Raw genomic sequence first — 18,663 nt, forward strand, 5'->3', positions numbered from 1 at the left:
CGCCTTCTCTTTCTCTTTTGCTCTAAGCGTAGTATTAATCTGTTTAATTCCTCTACTTCATTTAAATAGTCAACTAGAAGGAGTGATATAATCTATTTGTACGTGAAAAATATATCAGGAAATCCGTAAGAGTAGGCAAAAATGTTACATTTTCTGGCAAGCAATACATACTCATGAAGATAAAATGGAAAGAACACAGATATGAGTGAACAATTTTTATTGAAACCCTCAAAGATTAAAGAGGACCAAATGGTGAGTTTGGGTACCATAACAGAAAATCTCACCTAACTGTACCATCATTCACAGGAATGAACAAACCCAAACACGACAAAATTCAAATTCTCATGTAATTGCTACAAGTGAATGTAAATGAACTAATCATTTTATCATAACCTTCCTTTAATCATACGAAAAAGGGAATTTACATGGCATAACAAAAGATATGCAAAACTTAATGAAAACACAATTCTCTTAAATTTCTTAAACTTATTTTTAAAGGATGCAGAATGCACTTGAAATGATTAAATAACTTAAGCTGATTCTTTTTTTATTGCAAACTGTTTTAACATCAGCTTAACCCCCATGCATGGTATTCAAAAAGAACACAGCTTTCGAATTAGAAAGATCACTTAAATTAAAAAGAGAAATTAAGAACTAAAATTAGGAAAAGGCTGGATTTCTTTTGAAAGGAATCTTCAAGTACCAATATGTATAGAGAAATACTAATTTTGGTTACAGTTTCCTCCTTACTGTTAAATATACAAACTATAATACCTTTCAAAATAAAATACCCACATAAGATAACTTTAATAAGAAATATTCAAGCCAGAACTTGGAAAAACATTAAGCAAGAAATTTACTGGGCTGATAATGTCTTAATTTGTGATCATTCAAACATTTGATGATGTGTCTCCTTTTGTAGACCCCAGGCTCTCTCCCTTTTGGTCCCCACAGTTAAGAGACATTCAGCTGGTTGTACTTGAGACAACCTGTAATAATTTCATTTAGAGGAAAAATATTTTGCAATATAATGACAGACCAAGAAGGAAGAGAAGGTGGGTGCTCTGGAGAAAACTTATATGAGAAAAACACAAAATTATCACTTGAAAATAAAAAGTTTTTTTTTTCCAAAGGAATGCTGCACCCATTTCACTTAAGATTAGAAATCCAGGTTAAAGGCACTGGGATGTACTCCTCACCATGAATAGACTCTCACTTACACTTATTCACATGTCTGAGTCTATTGCAATCAGCCTGCTTGCTGAGTGCTTCCATGACACTCTTACATAAAAACCTAATGTAAATTAAACATGTTTGAAACCGTTTATAATGTAACTAGTTTTATAAAAATATCCAGAGTTGCTAATAAAGCACCAAGAAAAAGAGAACCTCAGGGGGAGGACTCAGATCCTTCCTACAAGGTCACCCTTTTATAATATTCTCTAATAGGACCTCCAGAATGACAACAGTCATCTTTGACATGTCCTACCTATGTAATCTTAGGGATGTAGAACATTGCTGTGGTGACTATACCCAAATGCCACTTTTCATTATAAATAGTTAAGAGACATGTTACAAGATTTCATGGCTTACTCTTAAAAAGGTAAAATAGGTGCAATTTTCCTTTAAGAAAGTCTTTATTTTATAATATACCATTAATATTTTGATGTTCCCTTCAGTAAACACTGATATAACTACACTGGGACTACCAAAGAACTGTGTAGTAGCTATGGTTATCTACAAATACTGTTTTCACTTGAATACAGTATTTGCACATTTTAAAAAAACATTGTACGAAACAAAATTATATAAATGAAAGCCTCAAAGAAATATCCATCACTAGGTTTTTGAGCTGAAGTGACCAAAGACCATAGTAAATGCAAACATTTCTAAACATGATGTAAACATAAATGAAGTAATGCAAAAACATCAAGGTATTCAAATATACTGTATTGCTATTTTCACCCTTAATGTATCTTTCTACATAGCTTTCTCCTTTTGGAACGGTAATACATGGGGCAGTACATTATTTTCATAACCTTATGCCATCAAATCAATTAATACAGATGCTTGACACATTTAATTATACAAAATCAATTTGCTTCAAGATACAAAATTAATGTTGATATGTAATTAATGAAAAAAATAAGATGTTAAAAAGATAACTATAAGAATATCCAGATATATGCTGTATTCCCACTGATATAGAGCTGATCAATAAAACATCAACACATTCACTTAGATACTGATTTAATCCATGGATCAAGGCCATATTTTCAAAGTATTTTAAGGATGCCAGGACACTGCAAAAGCTGGAGAAAAGAGCTGAGGAACAATATATGCTTGCTAAACAAGAACTATGTTTATTTAGCTAGTGAATACCTAGAGTAATAAATTTTTACTTCATGATAGCAATCAGGCTCGCAAACACCCAGAAATAGGAATTAAGGGTTTTAAATGTAGTTATAAAGGTCATAAAAAGTCTGATTAGACTGAGGTACATTTACTCAAAATTTTGAGATTCATTAAGTGGTAGCAAACAAAATAATTCCTCAGACAAATGCACATTTTTCAGTATACATATTAATGGGGGGAGGAGGGAAGAAGAATGTGCATTAACTGGTGAAATCCACCAAGCTGCATATCAATATTCTGTTACACCAAACAGTTTGAAGACAAGGGAAATGTTCTAATATAATTTCAGATTATGTTTCATTTGGCTAAAATAGAGCTTAAGGTTGCTTTGCCATATTAAAAGTTTACTACAATAATTTTTCACATAAACATTTAGACTTGAACTCCAGGACTAAATATGGCATGATTATTTTGCTTTTAATCTGTCAAATAGCTAAAAATCGACAATTTAAAAACTACAACAAAGAAAAAGTTGAAGCAGTGTGACTCTTACATCATTGAACCACTTCTAATGGTTAACTGTTAGTATTTAACAAATTCAAAGAGTTAATGAATCCTTGCATTCATTCAGTCTTCTGTGCCTTAGCTAGGATGCATAATTACAAAAGACAGCAGATACTGGTAAAAGCTTCAGGACAGAAAGTGCTTGACGAAGTTACAGTTCTCAAGTGTGTTTGGTGAGAGTATAAGGGCAGATGCGCTGATGAAAACCATTACGAGAAGAGTCAACTTTGTGTTAAAGTGTTCAAAGATGTCACCTTAAGCAGAAAAAAAGCTTTAATAACGTCTTCTTTTAGGCATTTCCAGAGTCTACATCGTTAGTGTTGAAAATTTAACAGGACATCTTCATATGGTTATTGTTTGTTTCTATTTCTCTCCTGAAAAAAAAAAAAAACACAAAGAATTACAATGAAAAACTCTCATTATTTAAAGATTTAAACTATATGCACATATAATGTAAATCATCTCCACATAAAGTTCAAGTACTAATTCAAGTAATTAAAAACAACTGATAATTACCTCTATATACCATAGTGAGATAATTACCACAAAACATTTTAAATAAAGAACTCCCAAACACAGAACACAAAACATTTTAAATAAAGAACTCCCAAACACAAAGACCTATTTCAGGAGAGTATAGATCCTCTCCACATCCCTATTGTTTGTTTATGATGAGAATATAATAACGTCTTTATAACCTTTCAATGAGTTTTTGATCTTGAGGTGTCAGACTAAAAGCTATTGGTTGAGGTAGGGGTAGGAGAAAAAGGTTAAAAGTTGCATTAAACTGCAGTACAATTGCATTCAATGAAGATTTCAGATTAATAAAAAAACTTTAAATCACAAATTTCCTCCATATCTTACACTCTCTCTTTCAGCACACTATAACTTTTCGCATTAGAAAGTAAAACGAGGCCAGGCGCGTGGCTCATGCGTATAATCCCAGCACTTTGGGAGGCCGAGACAGGTGGATCACCTGAGGTCAGGAGTTCGAGATCAGCCTGATCAACATGTCTCTACTAAAAATATAAAAATTAGCTGGGCATGGTAGCAGATGCCTGTAATCCCAGCTACTGGGGAGGCTGAGGCAGGAAAATCGTTTGAACCCAGGAGGCGGAGGTGGCCATGAGCCGAGATCGCACCGTTGCACTCCAGGCTGGGCAACAAGAGCAAAACTCCATCTCAACAAAAAAAAAAAAAAAAAGATGAGTGTTAGACAAATTCAGTTGAATGCTGGCTTATAACATAATTGGGAGAAAAATTATAATTCCTATTTTAAAAAGCAAAAACTACTTGAACAAAAGTTAAACTGAGTCAAATAACGTTTATTAGTAATCAAATATTTTTAATATTTCTGATGAAAAAATGACTAGCATTGTACATGCCTATCAACTGAACACATCAAGTAGTTTGTACAACCTTGTTTTAATGTGTAACTTAGTGGTTCTAAAACAAGTATCAGAGTCACCTACCTGGATGGCACGTCTGGGCCCCAGAGGTCTGACATGGAACCTGAGAATCTGAATTTCTAACAAGTTCACAGGTGATTCTGGACTGCTGGTCCAGAAACTGTACTTTGAAAACCACTGGTGTTTAACACATTATGAGACTCTCACTTTGCTTTTGCTACTCTCATTTTATTTTTGCATGAGTAAAAATAAAATGTACTGTAACAAATACAAATCATATTTTGCAAGTGGTCAATTTAGTTTTCCATCCCCTGAAAACTGTATTGTAAATTTCAAAGAGAACCTCAGCTGTTTGTTACTAAAAGTCCTTTCTTTTTTATTTTAATACATTCCTGGAATTTGCAGAGCATTATTTCACACATAAAGCTAATAAAAGAAATGTCCTACTACATAACTATAAATGAAACTATTTCATAGACTAACGAGTATCGGTGAGATACACTGAAATGGAAGACTAAAATAACAAAAACAGACACAGCTAGCTAGATTAAGTACATTTCAAAAGAGTAAGCAAAAACAAAAATCCCACAATATCAGCAAAGGAAGAAAAGATAAAACAAGGATTTGGTACCATGAAGCTGTAGTCTAATTTTACAAAGGTCCTACAACTTTTCACAAACCAGTTGAAACATAAAGTTTAATTCACTGCTAAAGGAAACAAATAGCTTTAGATGAGAAATTTGGAAGCATACTCTAATAAGCTAGATACGAAATACATAGAGAGATTAAGTAAAAAGATATAACGGCAATCTGCTCATTCTCCCCATAAAATAACTGATCAAAACTTGAGAGAAATTTCTCAACTCCATGAAGAGTCCTAGAAACTACAGGAAAAAAATGCAACTTTTCTTAAGGATAAGTTAGACAAAGAGTAGTTTAATGCCAGTAAGATGATCAGTTATAACAATGAGGACCACATGTTATGCTGTTTCAGTTTGAATTGTAATCAACTATGTACTTTACATGAATCACTAAAATATACAGATTACATATATATCTATCTATATATAAAATGCATAACTCCCAACTCAATGGACAAGGGGAGAACAAAGAAAATACCCCAAAAGGACAGAAAAGGAAGAATGAGTTTCAAAAAAATCTAGATTAGAAAGCACAAGAGGGTAGAAATAAACATTTGTATCATTTAAACTAGGAGTCACAATAAATGTAGGCCCATCAATGAAACCACCAGATACCAGCTAAGAAAACTTTAAAATCCCATTATACATAATTTATAAGAAATAAACCTAACACACAAGGAAAGAGAAGTTAAGACTAATAGAGACATATAATAACACAAAGCAAATGAATACTCATACAACTATACTAATAACAGACAGTGGACTTAAAGTCAAAACCACTGTTGGAGACACAATGGTCACCACATGCTACATAACAGTTTTTGAAAAGCTGTAACAATACTAAACTAGAACTACAATTTTAAATATATTAGTAAGTTGTCAAGTACAAAGAGAAGCTGACAAATTTCTAAGAGAGCAGGAGAACTTAACACATTTACACATTAGTAAAAATATAGATTAAGTATACAGAATACAGAAAACTGAGACAAATAATTACAAGGTACATATTTTACTAAGGTATACAATGAACTACTATCCAGTGAATCTTAATAAATGTCAAAGAATTAGTATCATACAGATCACATTTTCTGACATCAATTTTGGAAATAAAACAGATAACAAGGAAAAAAAATCATGTTTGGTACTTCTAAAACACAGTTCTAACAGTCTCCAAAACATCATAATGGAAATTAGAAAAGAGAAACAAAATTAAAAGCTGACGTTCTAGAGGGGGGGGAAAAAAAAAAACAGAAAAGTCTCTGAAATTACTGATTTTTAAAAAATGAAGTCTAGATATGAACACTTAGTATTATTAGTAAATGAAAATGTTAATCATGCTAATATGCCAATAAATCTGAATGTTAAAGAAAAAAAAAAAACAACTTTAAAAAGATGGAGTTACTAAGAAGTGCATGGATTCAGTATATATTTGAAAGTAACGTCAACAGGACTTACTGATGGATTAGATCAGGGGTTAGAAAGAAGTATCAAGTATGAGCCCAGAACTTTTGGCCTAAGCAACTGAAAGGAGAGTGGTATCATACCATCTCCTCTACTAAGATGAATAAAGTTTGGAGCAGGCAAAAGAACAGGAGTTATGGCCGCGCACGGGGGCTCACACCTGTAATCCCAGCACTTTGGGAGGCTGTGGCAGGCGGATCACCTGAGGTCAGGAGTTCGAGACCAGCCTGAACAATCCCATCTCTACTGAAAACACAAAATTAGCTGGCTGTGGTGGCACATGTCTGTAATCCCAGCTACTCAGGAGGCTGAGGTAGGAGAATCACTTGAACCCAGGAGGCAGAGGTTGCGGTGAGTCAAGATCGCGCCACTGTACTCCAGCCTGGCCAAAAAGAGTGAAACTCCGTCTCAAAAAAAGAAAAAACAAACAAACAGGAGTTACAGTAAATTTAGGCTGCTTATGAGACAACTAAATAAAGATGTCAAATAGGCAACTGGATACATGAGTAGCAGACAGGAGAAAAAGGTCCAGGTGGAATACAAATTTGAAAGTCCACAGAGCATGGTAAAAATCCATCAACTGAACTCAAGTCCTCCCAAAGTTTATGATCCATTTTTTAAAAACCTCTGCTTTAAGACCAAAAAAACCCCACATTTATATTAGCAAGATGGACTGTGTCTGATAGTGTTACTATTAAAATATTTTAACACAATATCTATGGGCATACTATCAGCTACAGACCACTAGAAGCGTGAGACTAAGAAACGATGAGCGGCCAGGTGCAGTGGCTCAGGCCTGTAATACCACACACTGAGAGGCTGAGGCAGGTGGATCACCTGAGGTCAAGAGTTCAAGACCCGCCTGGCCAACATGGGGAAACCCTGTCTTTACTAAAAATACATAATCAGCCAGGCGTGGTGGCATACACCTGTAATCCCAGCTACTCAGGAGGCTGAAGCAGGTGAATTGCTTGAACCCACAAGGTGAAGGCTGCAGTGAGCCAAGATTGCACCACTGCACTCCAGTCAGGGAAACAGAGCCAGACTCCGTCTCAAAAAAAAAGAAAGAAAGAAAGAAAGAAAAAGAAAAAGAAAGAAAGAAATTATGAGCTATCAGTGATATCATTAACTTTTGATGTTATTATAAAATGAGGTATTACATAGTTAACATCATAATTACATGTACTGGTATGTTGTTGGAAAGTAACTTGGGGATAAAGGAAACCTGAATTACACAAAAACAGCCACGATCCCATATACCCGGAGAAGGACTAAGCCCCTAGTTATACTTTAGAAAAAGACACTGTGGACAGATTCTGAAATTTAAGGGCTGAATCTCTTGAGGAAAAACTAAGTGGTACCGGGCTTCTTCCCCACTGTGAACTAAGCAAATACACTGGAGACCAGCAAAGGATCCTAGAGCAAAGACTGGAATTTGTCACATGGAAATGAGCCCGGAAGGAAGTTTACTGAGAACTCCTGTCTTTTTCACAGAGGTTAACAAAGGAGCTAAGACTTCCCTAGACTTCAAACCAGGAAACAGCCTGAAAACCAAGACTTTCTTCAATGTCCTAAGAGGAGCCTACCGCATGCCCTTAACAAGACAAGACAGATAAATGACTTATTCTCCTTGTAATCTTCTGTAGGTTTATCACCATTAGCAATATTTCAGTAACCAGAACTGAGTCTAAATGAGCCACAAGGGAAAAAGTAACTGTGTATCTAAAAGGCCATCGCATTCAAAAGGAAAAGAAGAATAAACACTGAGAACATAAATAACAATAAAACAGAACTGCTGAAGAAGGGCAGTGAATATCTGAAAAAGAGAAAAAGCAATCATATTACTTGATATGAAATGCAACGAACAAGCTAGGAGCAGTGGCTCACGCCTGTAATCCCAACACTTTGGGAGGCCGAGGTGGGCAGATCACCTGAGGTCAGGAGTTCGAGACCATCCTGACCAACATGGAGAAACGTCATCTCTACTAAGTAACAAAAAATTAGCTGGGCGTGGTGGCACATGCCTGTAATCCCAGTTACTGGGGAGGCTGAGGCAGGAGAATCGCTTGACCCTGGCCAGGAGGTGGAGGTTGCGCTGAGCCAAGATCACGCCATTGCACTCCAGCCTGGACAACAAGAGCAAAACTCCATCTCAAAAAAAAGCAACAAACATAAAAACAATTTTGTAGCTTAGAATCTTGATTTTCAAATTGAAAAATTCAGTAGATTAATTAAGGGAGAAATGGTCACTGCTTCATTTGTGGAGTAGAATATTAAATCCAAGAAATATCTCACATCACAGAGCAAGAATAAAGAAATGGAAAGCACAAAAAAAAAAAAAAAAAAAATGAGAAGACAGATCCAAGACAAAAATGAATATTCCAGAAGCAGAAAAAAGAACAAACAGAAGGGTGATAAACAACAAAAAATGTCACAAAGTCTGATATTCCTCTTTGCGGTGGGTGGGGCCTGATTTCCTCAAGTGTAGACTGCACAGTGCATGACTTGCCTCTAGGGTACACAAAGGAGAAAACAGAACATTTTATGGTGGAGAAACCTAGCAGACACTACTTTAACCAATCGAAGTTAAGATCGCTAGTAATAAGATATATGATGAGATGAAGAGGATACATCACTTCTGTGGTATACTTCTTAAAAATCCATAAGTCCTAGTCTAATCATGAGAAAATATCAGCCAAACAGAAATTGAGGGATATCTTACAAAATACCTGACAAGTACTCCTTAAAAATGTAATGGTAAACAAAGCAAGATGGAGAAACTATAACAGCTTAGAGGAGAGTAAGGAGACATGACAACTAAATGTAATCAATGTTAGTGTCCAGACTAGATCTTGAAAAAGAAAACGACATCAGTGAGAAAACTGGGAAAATGTGGAAAATCTCTGTAATTTAGTTAATATTGTACCAATGTTCATTTCTTAATTTAAATAAATGTACTATGATTCTGTGTTAATATTAGGGAAAATGAATAAAGAATATACAGAAATTCCCTGTAATCTCTGAAACATTTCTGTAAATCTAAAATTATTTTGAAATAAAGTTTTAAAAAATCACTAAATTTAGTAAACTACAACTTGCATACAACTACCAAATAACAAATACCCTATTGCAGAAATATGTGTGTGTGTGTATATATATTCTATAAGGTATTACTATTTCAATGGTTGCCCTGCTTATCCTTATTGTTTATGAGGATAAAAGTGTTACTGAAATTTCACCCAAAAGTTAAAGCCAGGGAATATATCAGACTGCATTTTTTTTTTTTTTTTTTGAGACGGAGTTTCGCTCGTCACCCAGGCTGGAGTGCGGTGGCACAATCTCGGCTCACTACAACTTCCGCCTCCCAGGTTCAAGCAATTCTCGTGTCTCAAGCCTCTCGAGTAGCTGGGATTACAGGCTTCTGCCACCACGCCCAGTTAATTTTTGTATTTTTAGTAAAGACAGGTTTTCACCATGTTGGCCAGGCTGGTCTAGAACTCCTGACCTCAGGTGATCCGTGTGCCTTGGCCTTCCAAAGTGATAGGATTACAGGCGTGAGCCACCGTGCCCAGCAGACTGCATTTTAAAATTAAGAATAAAAATCACAGTGTGCGTGTTTCAAGAAAAGACGACGTTCATAAACGAACAATGAAATTAAAACATCTAATAGATTCAATTATTTAGGAAAATTAATGACTTACCAGGAATGAAATCTGCATAGGTGGCTGATAGGTTTAAAAAAATTCATGCTAAAGAGTAGAACAAGGGCCAGCTGCGGTGGCTCATGCCTGTAATCTCAGCACTTTGGGAAGCTGAGGCGGGTGGATCACCTGAGGTCAGGGGTTTGAGACCAGCCTGACAAACATGTCAAAACCCTGTCTCTATAAAAATACAAAATATCAGCTGGGTGTGGTGGCGGGCACCTGTAAACCCAGCTACTCGGGAGGCTGGGGCAGGAGAATCACTTGAACCCAGGAGGTGGAGGTTGCAGTGAGCCAAGATTACGCTATGGCACTCCAGCCTGGGCAACAAGAGCGAGACTCCCTCTCAAAAAAAAAAAAAAAAAAAGAGTAGAACAAGGGCAGTAGCAGATGGATAAAACCCCAGCTGCTCAAAGCCTGCACATATGTCCACCTTTAAAGTGCTATAATACTTAGATATGCTTCTAGCATGCACTGTCCCAAGAACAGGATGGATCCTCTGGCATTAAAAAAGCAAAGGACAAAATTGTAAAGGAAACAAACCAATTCCGCACTCTAAAACTAATTTCAAAACTATACAATTATCAGGGGAAAGGAAAATGATTATGTTTTGGGGATGGAGATGTTCTGTTTTGGAAATCAACTCTTCAGATTTCTTCAACTTACATTTACATTTTAATGAGGCTCTAGCATTGCAAAATTCTCCAGAGAGGAAATAAACATTTGGCTTCCTAAGTAGACTGAGTTCTACAAAGGGTTATTTATCTTTGGTGGTTTACAGTACCCTTTATTATTTATCTGTTGAATGAGGGAACACAGTTAAGAAAAGAACTTGCAGGATCTAAATACATGATGACACAGGTTGATTAGAACACAAGATGTGTGCTGGAAGAAATCTCAGGAAAAAAGATCTGGTAACAGAGGCTCTTAAAGCCAAGCAAAGGAATGCATATGCAATTCTATTTGGGATGCCAAACTTTGGGCTCTTTTTGATAAAATAAAAATAATTATTATATTCTAGACCGTCTTTCACATGCAGAATTGTTCACTAATAGTTTAAGTATATCAAGCGTGTCAAATGCAGACAATACCAGAGCTGAATCATCTTTCAATAAATTCAGAATTTTCTGCCAAAAACAGTGAAGTCAATTTCACTCAGAAATTAGAGTGCAATGTAAAGTTTGGTGAGGATTCTCTACAATGAAAATGATTAACTCAACATCTGGTAAATTATATTTATTAACTAGAGACCAACTATAAGTACAATTTTATGCATACAATGTTACTTATGCTGTTAACGAAATGAAGAAATAGTAGTAAAGGTTTTACTGGCATTCACATAATTTCCTATGTAATTGAAAACATAATATAAACCTTTATTTTTTATTCTAAATATAGAGACAGGGTCTACGATGGCCAGTGTGGTCTCGAACTCCTGGCCTCAAGCAAACCTCCTGCCTCACTTTCCCAAAATCCTGGGATCACAGGCATGAGCCACCACACCTGGCTGTAAATCTCTACATAAATACATGCAATGGCTTAGATATTTCTCTCATTTTTTGCAATCCTTGTTTGATTGAAGACTTAGATATTTCTAGAGTGACACTTCAACATACCTAATTTGTATGTAACTTCCTTGCTTAAAAATTTTAAAAATGACTCCTCAATACTATCAGACTTTAGCTCCTTGAAGACAGAAATTTTCTTAACGAGCTCTATCCCTTAAAGTGTCTAGCATGTTCAAAAATGCCTGCTGAATAAAATGTCTTCAACTTGTGATTTATCTTTCCAACTTAATCCCTTTTTCTGTACTGCCTCCCCTCCCTAAGTTTTAACTATTTTAGATTACTTCAACATATCACAATACCCTAGGCTCTGAATGCCTGTCTTGACTTTATTATGAAATCCTACATATTATCATTCAAGGCCCATCCTAAAAATTCACCTTGACACCCTGAAACTCCCAATCAAAATTGTATTTGCTAGGAATAAAGATAACATGTTTTAAATTGAATAAGGCTTTAATCTAATTTTTTGGTTTACAAATAAAAATTTGAAGACCTGATAATCATAACAAACACTGCCAGACCACCACAAATTCAAATCAGGTAGCACGATTTGATGTAACCATATGGTCCACCCATTAAAAGGTTCAAGAGTTGTGGCAGGCAGTACCACAATGGTCTCTGCATCCAGGTATTCGCACCCTTATAAATCCCCTCCCCCGAGTGTGGCCTGGACCCAATGAATGAATTGCTTCTAATCAATAGATTTCAGCAGGGGTTCAATCCCCAGTATCTCAAATTAAAGAATAAGGAAAAAAAAAAAGAAAAGAAAAAGAAACATGAAAGAAATTTAAAAATTAAGTTTTAAAAGAAATTTAAAAATTTTAAAAATTTGAAAAAAATTCAGCAGAGGCCACAGGGTGTCACTTCGGTAATTAAGTTACAAAAGACTGTGACTTCCGTCCTGGTAGCTACTGTCTCCTCAGCTTACTCTACTGCCCTCTCAGCTTGCTCGCTTTGATGAAGCAAGCCTCCTATGGGAAAGTCCCATGTGGCAAGGAACAGAGTATAGGCAGGCTCTGGCATACAGCCAACAGGAACTGAGGATCTTAGTCCAACAACCCTTGAGAAACCGAATTCTGCCAACAACCACCTGAGTTTGGACGCATATCTTTCATCAGCAGAGTATTCACAATGAGACCTCAAGCCCATCCTTGACTGCAGCCTTGTGAGAGGCCCTAAGGCTGAGGGCCCAGACAAGCTGTGCCCAGATTTCTGACATGCAAAAACTGTAAACTGTATGTTTTAAGCCAACGAGTTTTGAAGAAATTTATTAGGCAGTCACAAGTAACTGAGACAGCAATTCACAACAGACCAAACACTATCCCTACTCATTTAATACAACAAAGGCCAAAGTACAGAGAATGGAGCTGTGATATCTTTCCCTAACTTCAACAGTATTCATGTATGAGTAGGGTAAAATACCCAACAGATTTTTATAAATTAAAAAAAATGTTTAAGCCATTCCAAGAAACAGGTAAAGTCAGTTAAGCACCTCAAACGACGCTTATGGAAGAATAACTCTTATCTTCAGTAAATACAGCTTTCTATTCATGAAAAAATATTTTCTTTCCTTGGACACACATACTTTAAGAAACTGCATGTCACATTTAAAATAAACTATTAAACCGGAATAATTTAATGATTTAAATTATTTGTGGAAACATAAGATATTTCATATCCACCTAAGGTTAAATATATGTGCTATTCAGGTTATGTAACTGCTGAAGAAAAAGATAAATGAAACACAGCTGACCCTTTAACAAACACTGGTTTGAACTGCAGGAGTCCATTTATAATGATTTCAACTAAAGAGATAAAAAACGCAGTATTCAAGGGATGTAAAACATGGCTATATGGAGGGAGAGGCAACTGCAGAGCTTGAGTATGTGCAGATTTTGGTATTCACAAGGGTCCTGGAGTAATCCCCTGTATATACCAAGAAATGACTATAAATGAAATTCTGTCCAATTTAATTACCTCACAATTACAGTATGGAAGAAGTATCTCCCAAAGATCTATGATTAACTTGATACAGTTATCGCATTGAAACATAACCACTATTAATAATCTGAGAAAAAAATAAAAACAAATCAATATAATGTTAACTGAAGCACCCCCTTTCCAATTCTAACTCATAAAAAATATTTACCAAGTTCAGAATAGAGTAACACTGAACTAAAAACTCAATCATCTTGACTATTCAAAATACCACTCAATGTTTTTATCAAGTAATTATTTAATTAAATATGTAACATTATTTAATTAAATATGTTACATAAAAGTTTATTGTCTCAAAAGTGTTACATCCTGGGCCCAACTTCACTTTCTAGGAAAACATTCTTCAAATTTTACGATGATCAAAGGAAAAGTAGATTTTACATATTAAATTTGTTTCTGTTAATTACAATCAACTTTTTCAGCAACAGAGAACTATAACCATAGAAAAATTTACCAAAGGGTAATAGGATAGATTTCAACCCACATCATTAAAAACCGCCAGGGAAATGTTTGCTGTTGTCACAGGTATAACTATTTTTGAAGTAATTTCTTCTATGTTAACACAAAGTTGAGTACTCTAAGATAGACCTAACATCATTTCAAAGTTATTCCAAATATGAAAAAAAATTGTATCAGGCACTAAAACTTAAATCTTCAGAAATGCCCAACTTGGCCAGGCATGGTGGCTCAAGTCTGTAATCCCAGCACCTTGGAAGGCCGAGGTGGGCAGATGACCTGAGGGTCAGGAGTTCGAGACCAGTCTGGCCAACATGGTGAAACCCCATCTCTACTAAAAATACAAAAATTAGCCGGGCATGGTGGCGTACACCTGTAGTCCTGGCTACTCGGGAGGCTGAGGCATGAGAATCGCTTGAATCCCAAAGATGGAGACTGCAGTGAGCCCAGACTGTGCCACTGTACTCCAGCCTGGGTGACAGAGCAAGACTCTGTATCCAAAAAAAAAAAAAAAAAAAAAGAAAAAAGAAAAAGAAGGCCGGGCGCAGTGGCTCACGCCTGTAATCCCAGCACTTTCAGAGGCTGAGGCGGGTGGATCACAAGGTCAGGAGATCGAGACCATCCTGGCTAACAGGGTGAAACCCCGTCTCTACTAAAAAAGCAAAAAAATAGCTGGGCGTGGTGGCAGGCGCCTGTAGTCCCAACTACTTGGGAGGCTGAGGCAGGAGAATGGCATGAACCCGGGAGGCGGAGCTTGCAGTGAGCTGAGATGGCGCCACTGCACTCCAGCCTGGGCGACTGAGCGAGACTCCGTTTCAAAAAAAAAAAAAGAAAAAGAAAAAGAAATGCTCAACTACGTAACAGCATAAAGAACTAAAATACACAGAAAATTCTAGAGATTTTATTATAATTATGCCTTGCTTATTTCTGCATAAACTGCAGGGCTCCATCTCTTTCGGGGGGATACATAATGCCATGATTTGAAAGTTTATCTCAATGTTATAGGCAACTGAAAACTCTAATTATTCCTATGTGGAATTAAAAGAGCAACTGAACCAAAAATAGTCTCAGATTATGTTTCCTGATTAATGAAGATTTACAAGAACGAAGGAATATAGGGGGATTTAAATGACTCACATTCACTACAACAATGGAAAAATATCAAAAGAAAGAATCACCTCAATAGTCAAAAGTAGATTCTACTGCTATGCAGATTATTTGAATTTATACTGGACAAATATACTCAGGATTTTTATTAGTTATTTTTCTTTTCCCTTCTATTATTCAGTTCCTCTGAGGGGTTGCCATTATGAATTTAAATAGCATACTAATACAAAAATTGCTTATCAATTCAGACACTATCGATTCCCACTGTACATGAGTAATTTACCATATCACAGTGAATACGGTATATCCCACTTCTATACTACAAGCCACACTATTTTTAATTATTCCAGTGGCTATGCTTATGATTTGAAACAATATGCTTAAGGTACTGTTCCTTGATATATCTTTAAAGAATTATGCTACTGTCAGAAAGATTAGAAAATAAGTGATTTACTCTTCCTTAAACTCGTCCATCTCATAACATTCTGTTCTAAATATAATTAAATCTTTCATATTCTACTGTCCATTTCTACAAATGAAAAACACCAACAGACAGCATTTTATATAACTTCATTGATCAAGTAACACAGCGATTACACCTATAAAAAAGAAAAAATCCTACAGACATTCATACTTTGCAAATGGGAAGAGATTCTTCAAAGCATTTACACATTTAACAAATGTCTACTTCAAATCTACTGTGTGCTAAGCATTTTGCTAGGTGCTAGGGATTCAGCAGAGAGCAAAGTCAATCCTGCTCTTTCAGAGGTTATCTTCCAATATGACAAAGGCTATCTAGAAATTTTATTTCTTTTTAGCTTCCTTCAATTCTCCAAGGTCAGTGGTTCCCAACCAAGGGCCCACATTGTCAGGCGTGAAGGACGATAATACCAATTAAGCAGGCAGGATGAGATGGCCAAAAGTTCTGATCCTCTATAAACAATGTCAACCTGTGTAACATAAAATACACATAGGGTCCCTGCTAAGAGATATTTGTTCTAGTATAACCAGGTGCTACGGGCTGTTGTTCCTTCTTGAATTCTTTTTCATTCTGCTGAAACACTTTAAGTATGGTTTTCATGAACAGCATGTGGCTAAGCTCTTTTAAGTCTACATTTCTTTTTTTAAGTCTATATTTCTTTTACTCCCTCAACCCTCTCCAACCCACCTCACTGATATAATTAAACACTCATCGTTACAGGTAAAATTCCACAAACCACTCCTCTCCATCCCTCTCAACCCAAAAATAAAGATTTTAAATTGGAGTATCCAGGGCTATAGAATTCTGATGACAGTCTGATTCTCCTTTCTTTGTAGGTAATTTGTCTTTTACTCAGGAAGCTTTTAAAATTTTGTCTTTGTCCTTTTTTATTCTTTTCTTTTCTTTTTTTTTTTTTTTTTTTAAGATGGAGTCTTGCTCTGTAGCCCAGGATGGAGTGCAGTGGCACAATCTCGACTCACTGCAACTTCCGCCTCCTGGGTTCCGCCTCCTGGGATTCTCCTGCCTCAGCCTTCCAAGGAGCTGGGATTACAGGTGCTTGCCAGCACGCTTCACTAATTTTTATATTTTTGGTAGAGACAGGGTTTCACCATGTTGGCCAGGCTGGTCTCAAACTCCTGACCTCAAGTGATCCTCCCGCCTTGGCCTCCCAAAGTGCTGTGATTACAGGTGTTGAGCCACCAAGCTCAGTCTTTAATTTTTTTTTTCTTTTTAAGAGACAGACTTCTGTCGCCCAAGCTGGAGTTCAGTGGTGCAATCATGGCTAACTGCAGCTTCAACTTCCCAGGCTCAAGCAATACTCCAAACTCAGCCTCCCAAGTAGTTGGGAATACTGGCACTTAACACCACACTTGGCTAATTTTTAAATTTTTTGTAAAGGCCAGGTGTGGTGATTCATGCCTGTAATCCCAGAACTTTGAGAGGCCAAGGCACGTAGAGCGCTTGAGTCTGTAAGTTCTAAACCAACCTGGGCAACAGGGCAAAACCCTGTCTCTACTAAACAAAGGAAAAATTAGACGGGCGTGGTGGCGCATGCCTGTAGTCACAGGTACTTGGGAGACTGAGGTAAAAGAATCACTTGAGCCTGGGAAGTCAAGGCTGTAGTGAACTTATGATCACACCACTGCACTCCAGCCTGGGTGATGGGAGTGAGACCTTGACACACACATACACACACACACACACTCTCTCTTGTAAATAGAGAGTCTCACTATGTTGCCCAGGGTAGTCTTGAACTCCTGGGCTCATGTGTTACTCCTGCTTTGGCCTCCCCAAAGTGCTGGGATTACAGCCCATTCCATTTGAAAACATTTATCTGTTTTCTTTAATCATTCCTCCTTTTGATTATTGTTTCCTATATTCTTTTAACACTCTTTTAGAGAAATACAGGAGAACCTCTCTTTCCATCACATCTTTCCCATTCTGTATTTTCATCTCTATTGCTGCGCATTTGAAATTTTTCTCTAATCTGAAGTTTCAGATCATCAACTGGATCTAAAACATGACATTTTATTAATCTGGTTACTCAGATTTTTAAAATTCTGATAATTATGTTTCTAATTTCCAATAAAACTTTCTGGTTTTCTGTTCTTTTTACACAGGAATCCTTCCTAACAATACAAATTACAATTTTGTTTTGTATTTTTAATAATCTTTCACTGCTGGAATTACTACTACTTTTAATGGGGTATTGGTAACTCATTAAGCTTGATTTTACTCAAATATATTAAAATTATGTTTTCAAATGTAATACAAATACTAACTAGCACAGATTTCTCCTGTAATTTGATGTTTCACCAATACCCTTCACTCTGAAATAGAGGGCCTGACATTCCAAGTTTTATATAAGCAGACAGGATATGACAGGTTGGCTCCTCCAGAGGAAGAGCCTTGTTGGTTGCCAAGGCAAGCCAAGGAACTCCTGATGCCAAAATAATCAGTCAATAAAAAATATCTAGCAATGACAAGAGATGAAATTAGATTTTTAAAGTCCTTATTTGTTGTCATAATCAAGGTCAAGAATTTAAAGAAAAACATGAACATAGGTAGGAAATGATAGAAAGATACAGTAACTATAGACCTCAATGTAAATTTTAGTTAAAATCTCCCCAAACTTGGGGAAGGCAGGTTAGTATAACCCTTCTAAACTTATTATTCAAAATTGTTGTAACCAAGTTAGATCCTTTACCTGATCCTAGATTGGATTCTCTACTAGAAGAAAGCAATAAGGAATTTCATAGATCATCTGAGAATATTACGGTTATGCAAGATAATACCCTTATTCTTTCCTATAGAAAAAAACACTATAGTTTTTTGGGGGGAAGTTACCTCAAGTGGTTCAAAAAGAACCATAAAGCAGATGGGGAAGCATGTTAATAATAAGTGAATCTGGATAAAAGGTAT

General features: G+C 36.2%; 1 protein-coding gene across 5 annotated transcripts in view; it reads right to left on the reverse strand.

The window, feature by feature from the left end:
* Positions 1–202: 202 nt before the first annotated feature.
* The window catches only part of YTHDF3 (YTH N6-methyladenosine RNA binding protein F3), a 42,507-nt gene continuing 24,046 nt past the window's right edge, over positions 203–18,663 (reverse strand). For all 5 annotated transcript variants that reach the window (XM_050802649.1, XM_050802648.1, XM_050802646.1 and 2 more), the window contains one exon: positions 203–3,293. In XM_050802649.1, coding sequence (XP_050658606.1) covers positions 3,270–3,293 — 24 coding nt within the window. In that variant the 3' untranslated portion in view covers positions 203–3,269. The remainder of the gene's footprint in view (positions 3,294–18,663) is intronic.

This window comes from Macaca thibetana, chromosome 8, assembly GCF_024542745.1.
Source record: "Macaca thibetana thibetana isolate TM-01 chromosome 8, ASM2454274v1, whole genome shotgun sequence".
Taxonomy (NCBI): Eukaryota; Metazoa; Chordata; class Mammalia; order Primates; family Cercopithecidae; genus Macaca; species Macaca thibetana.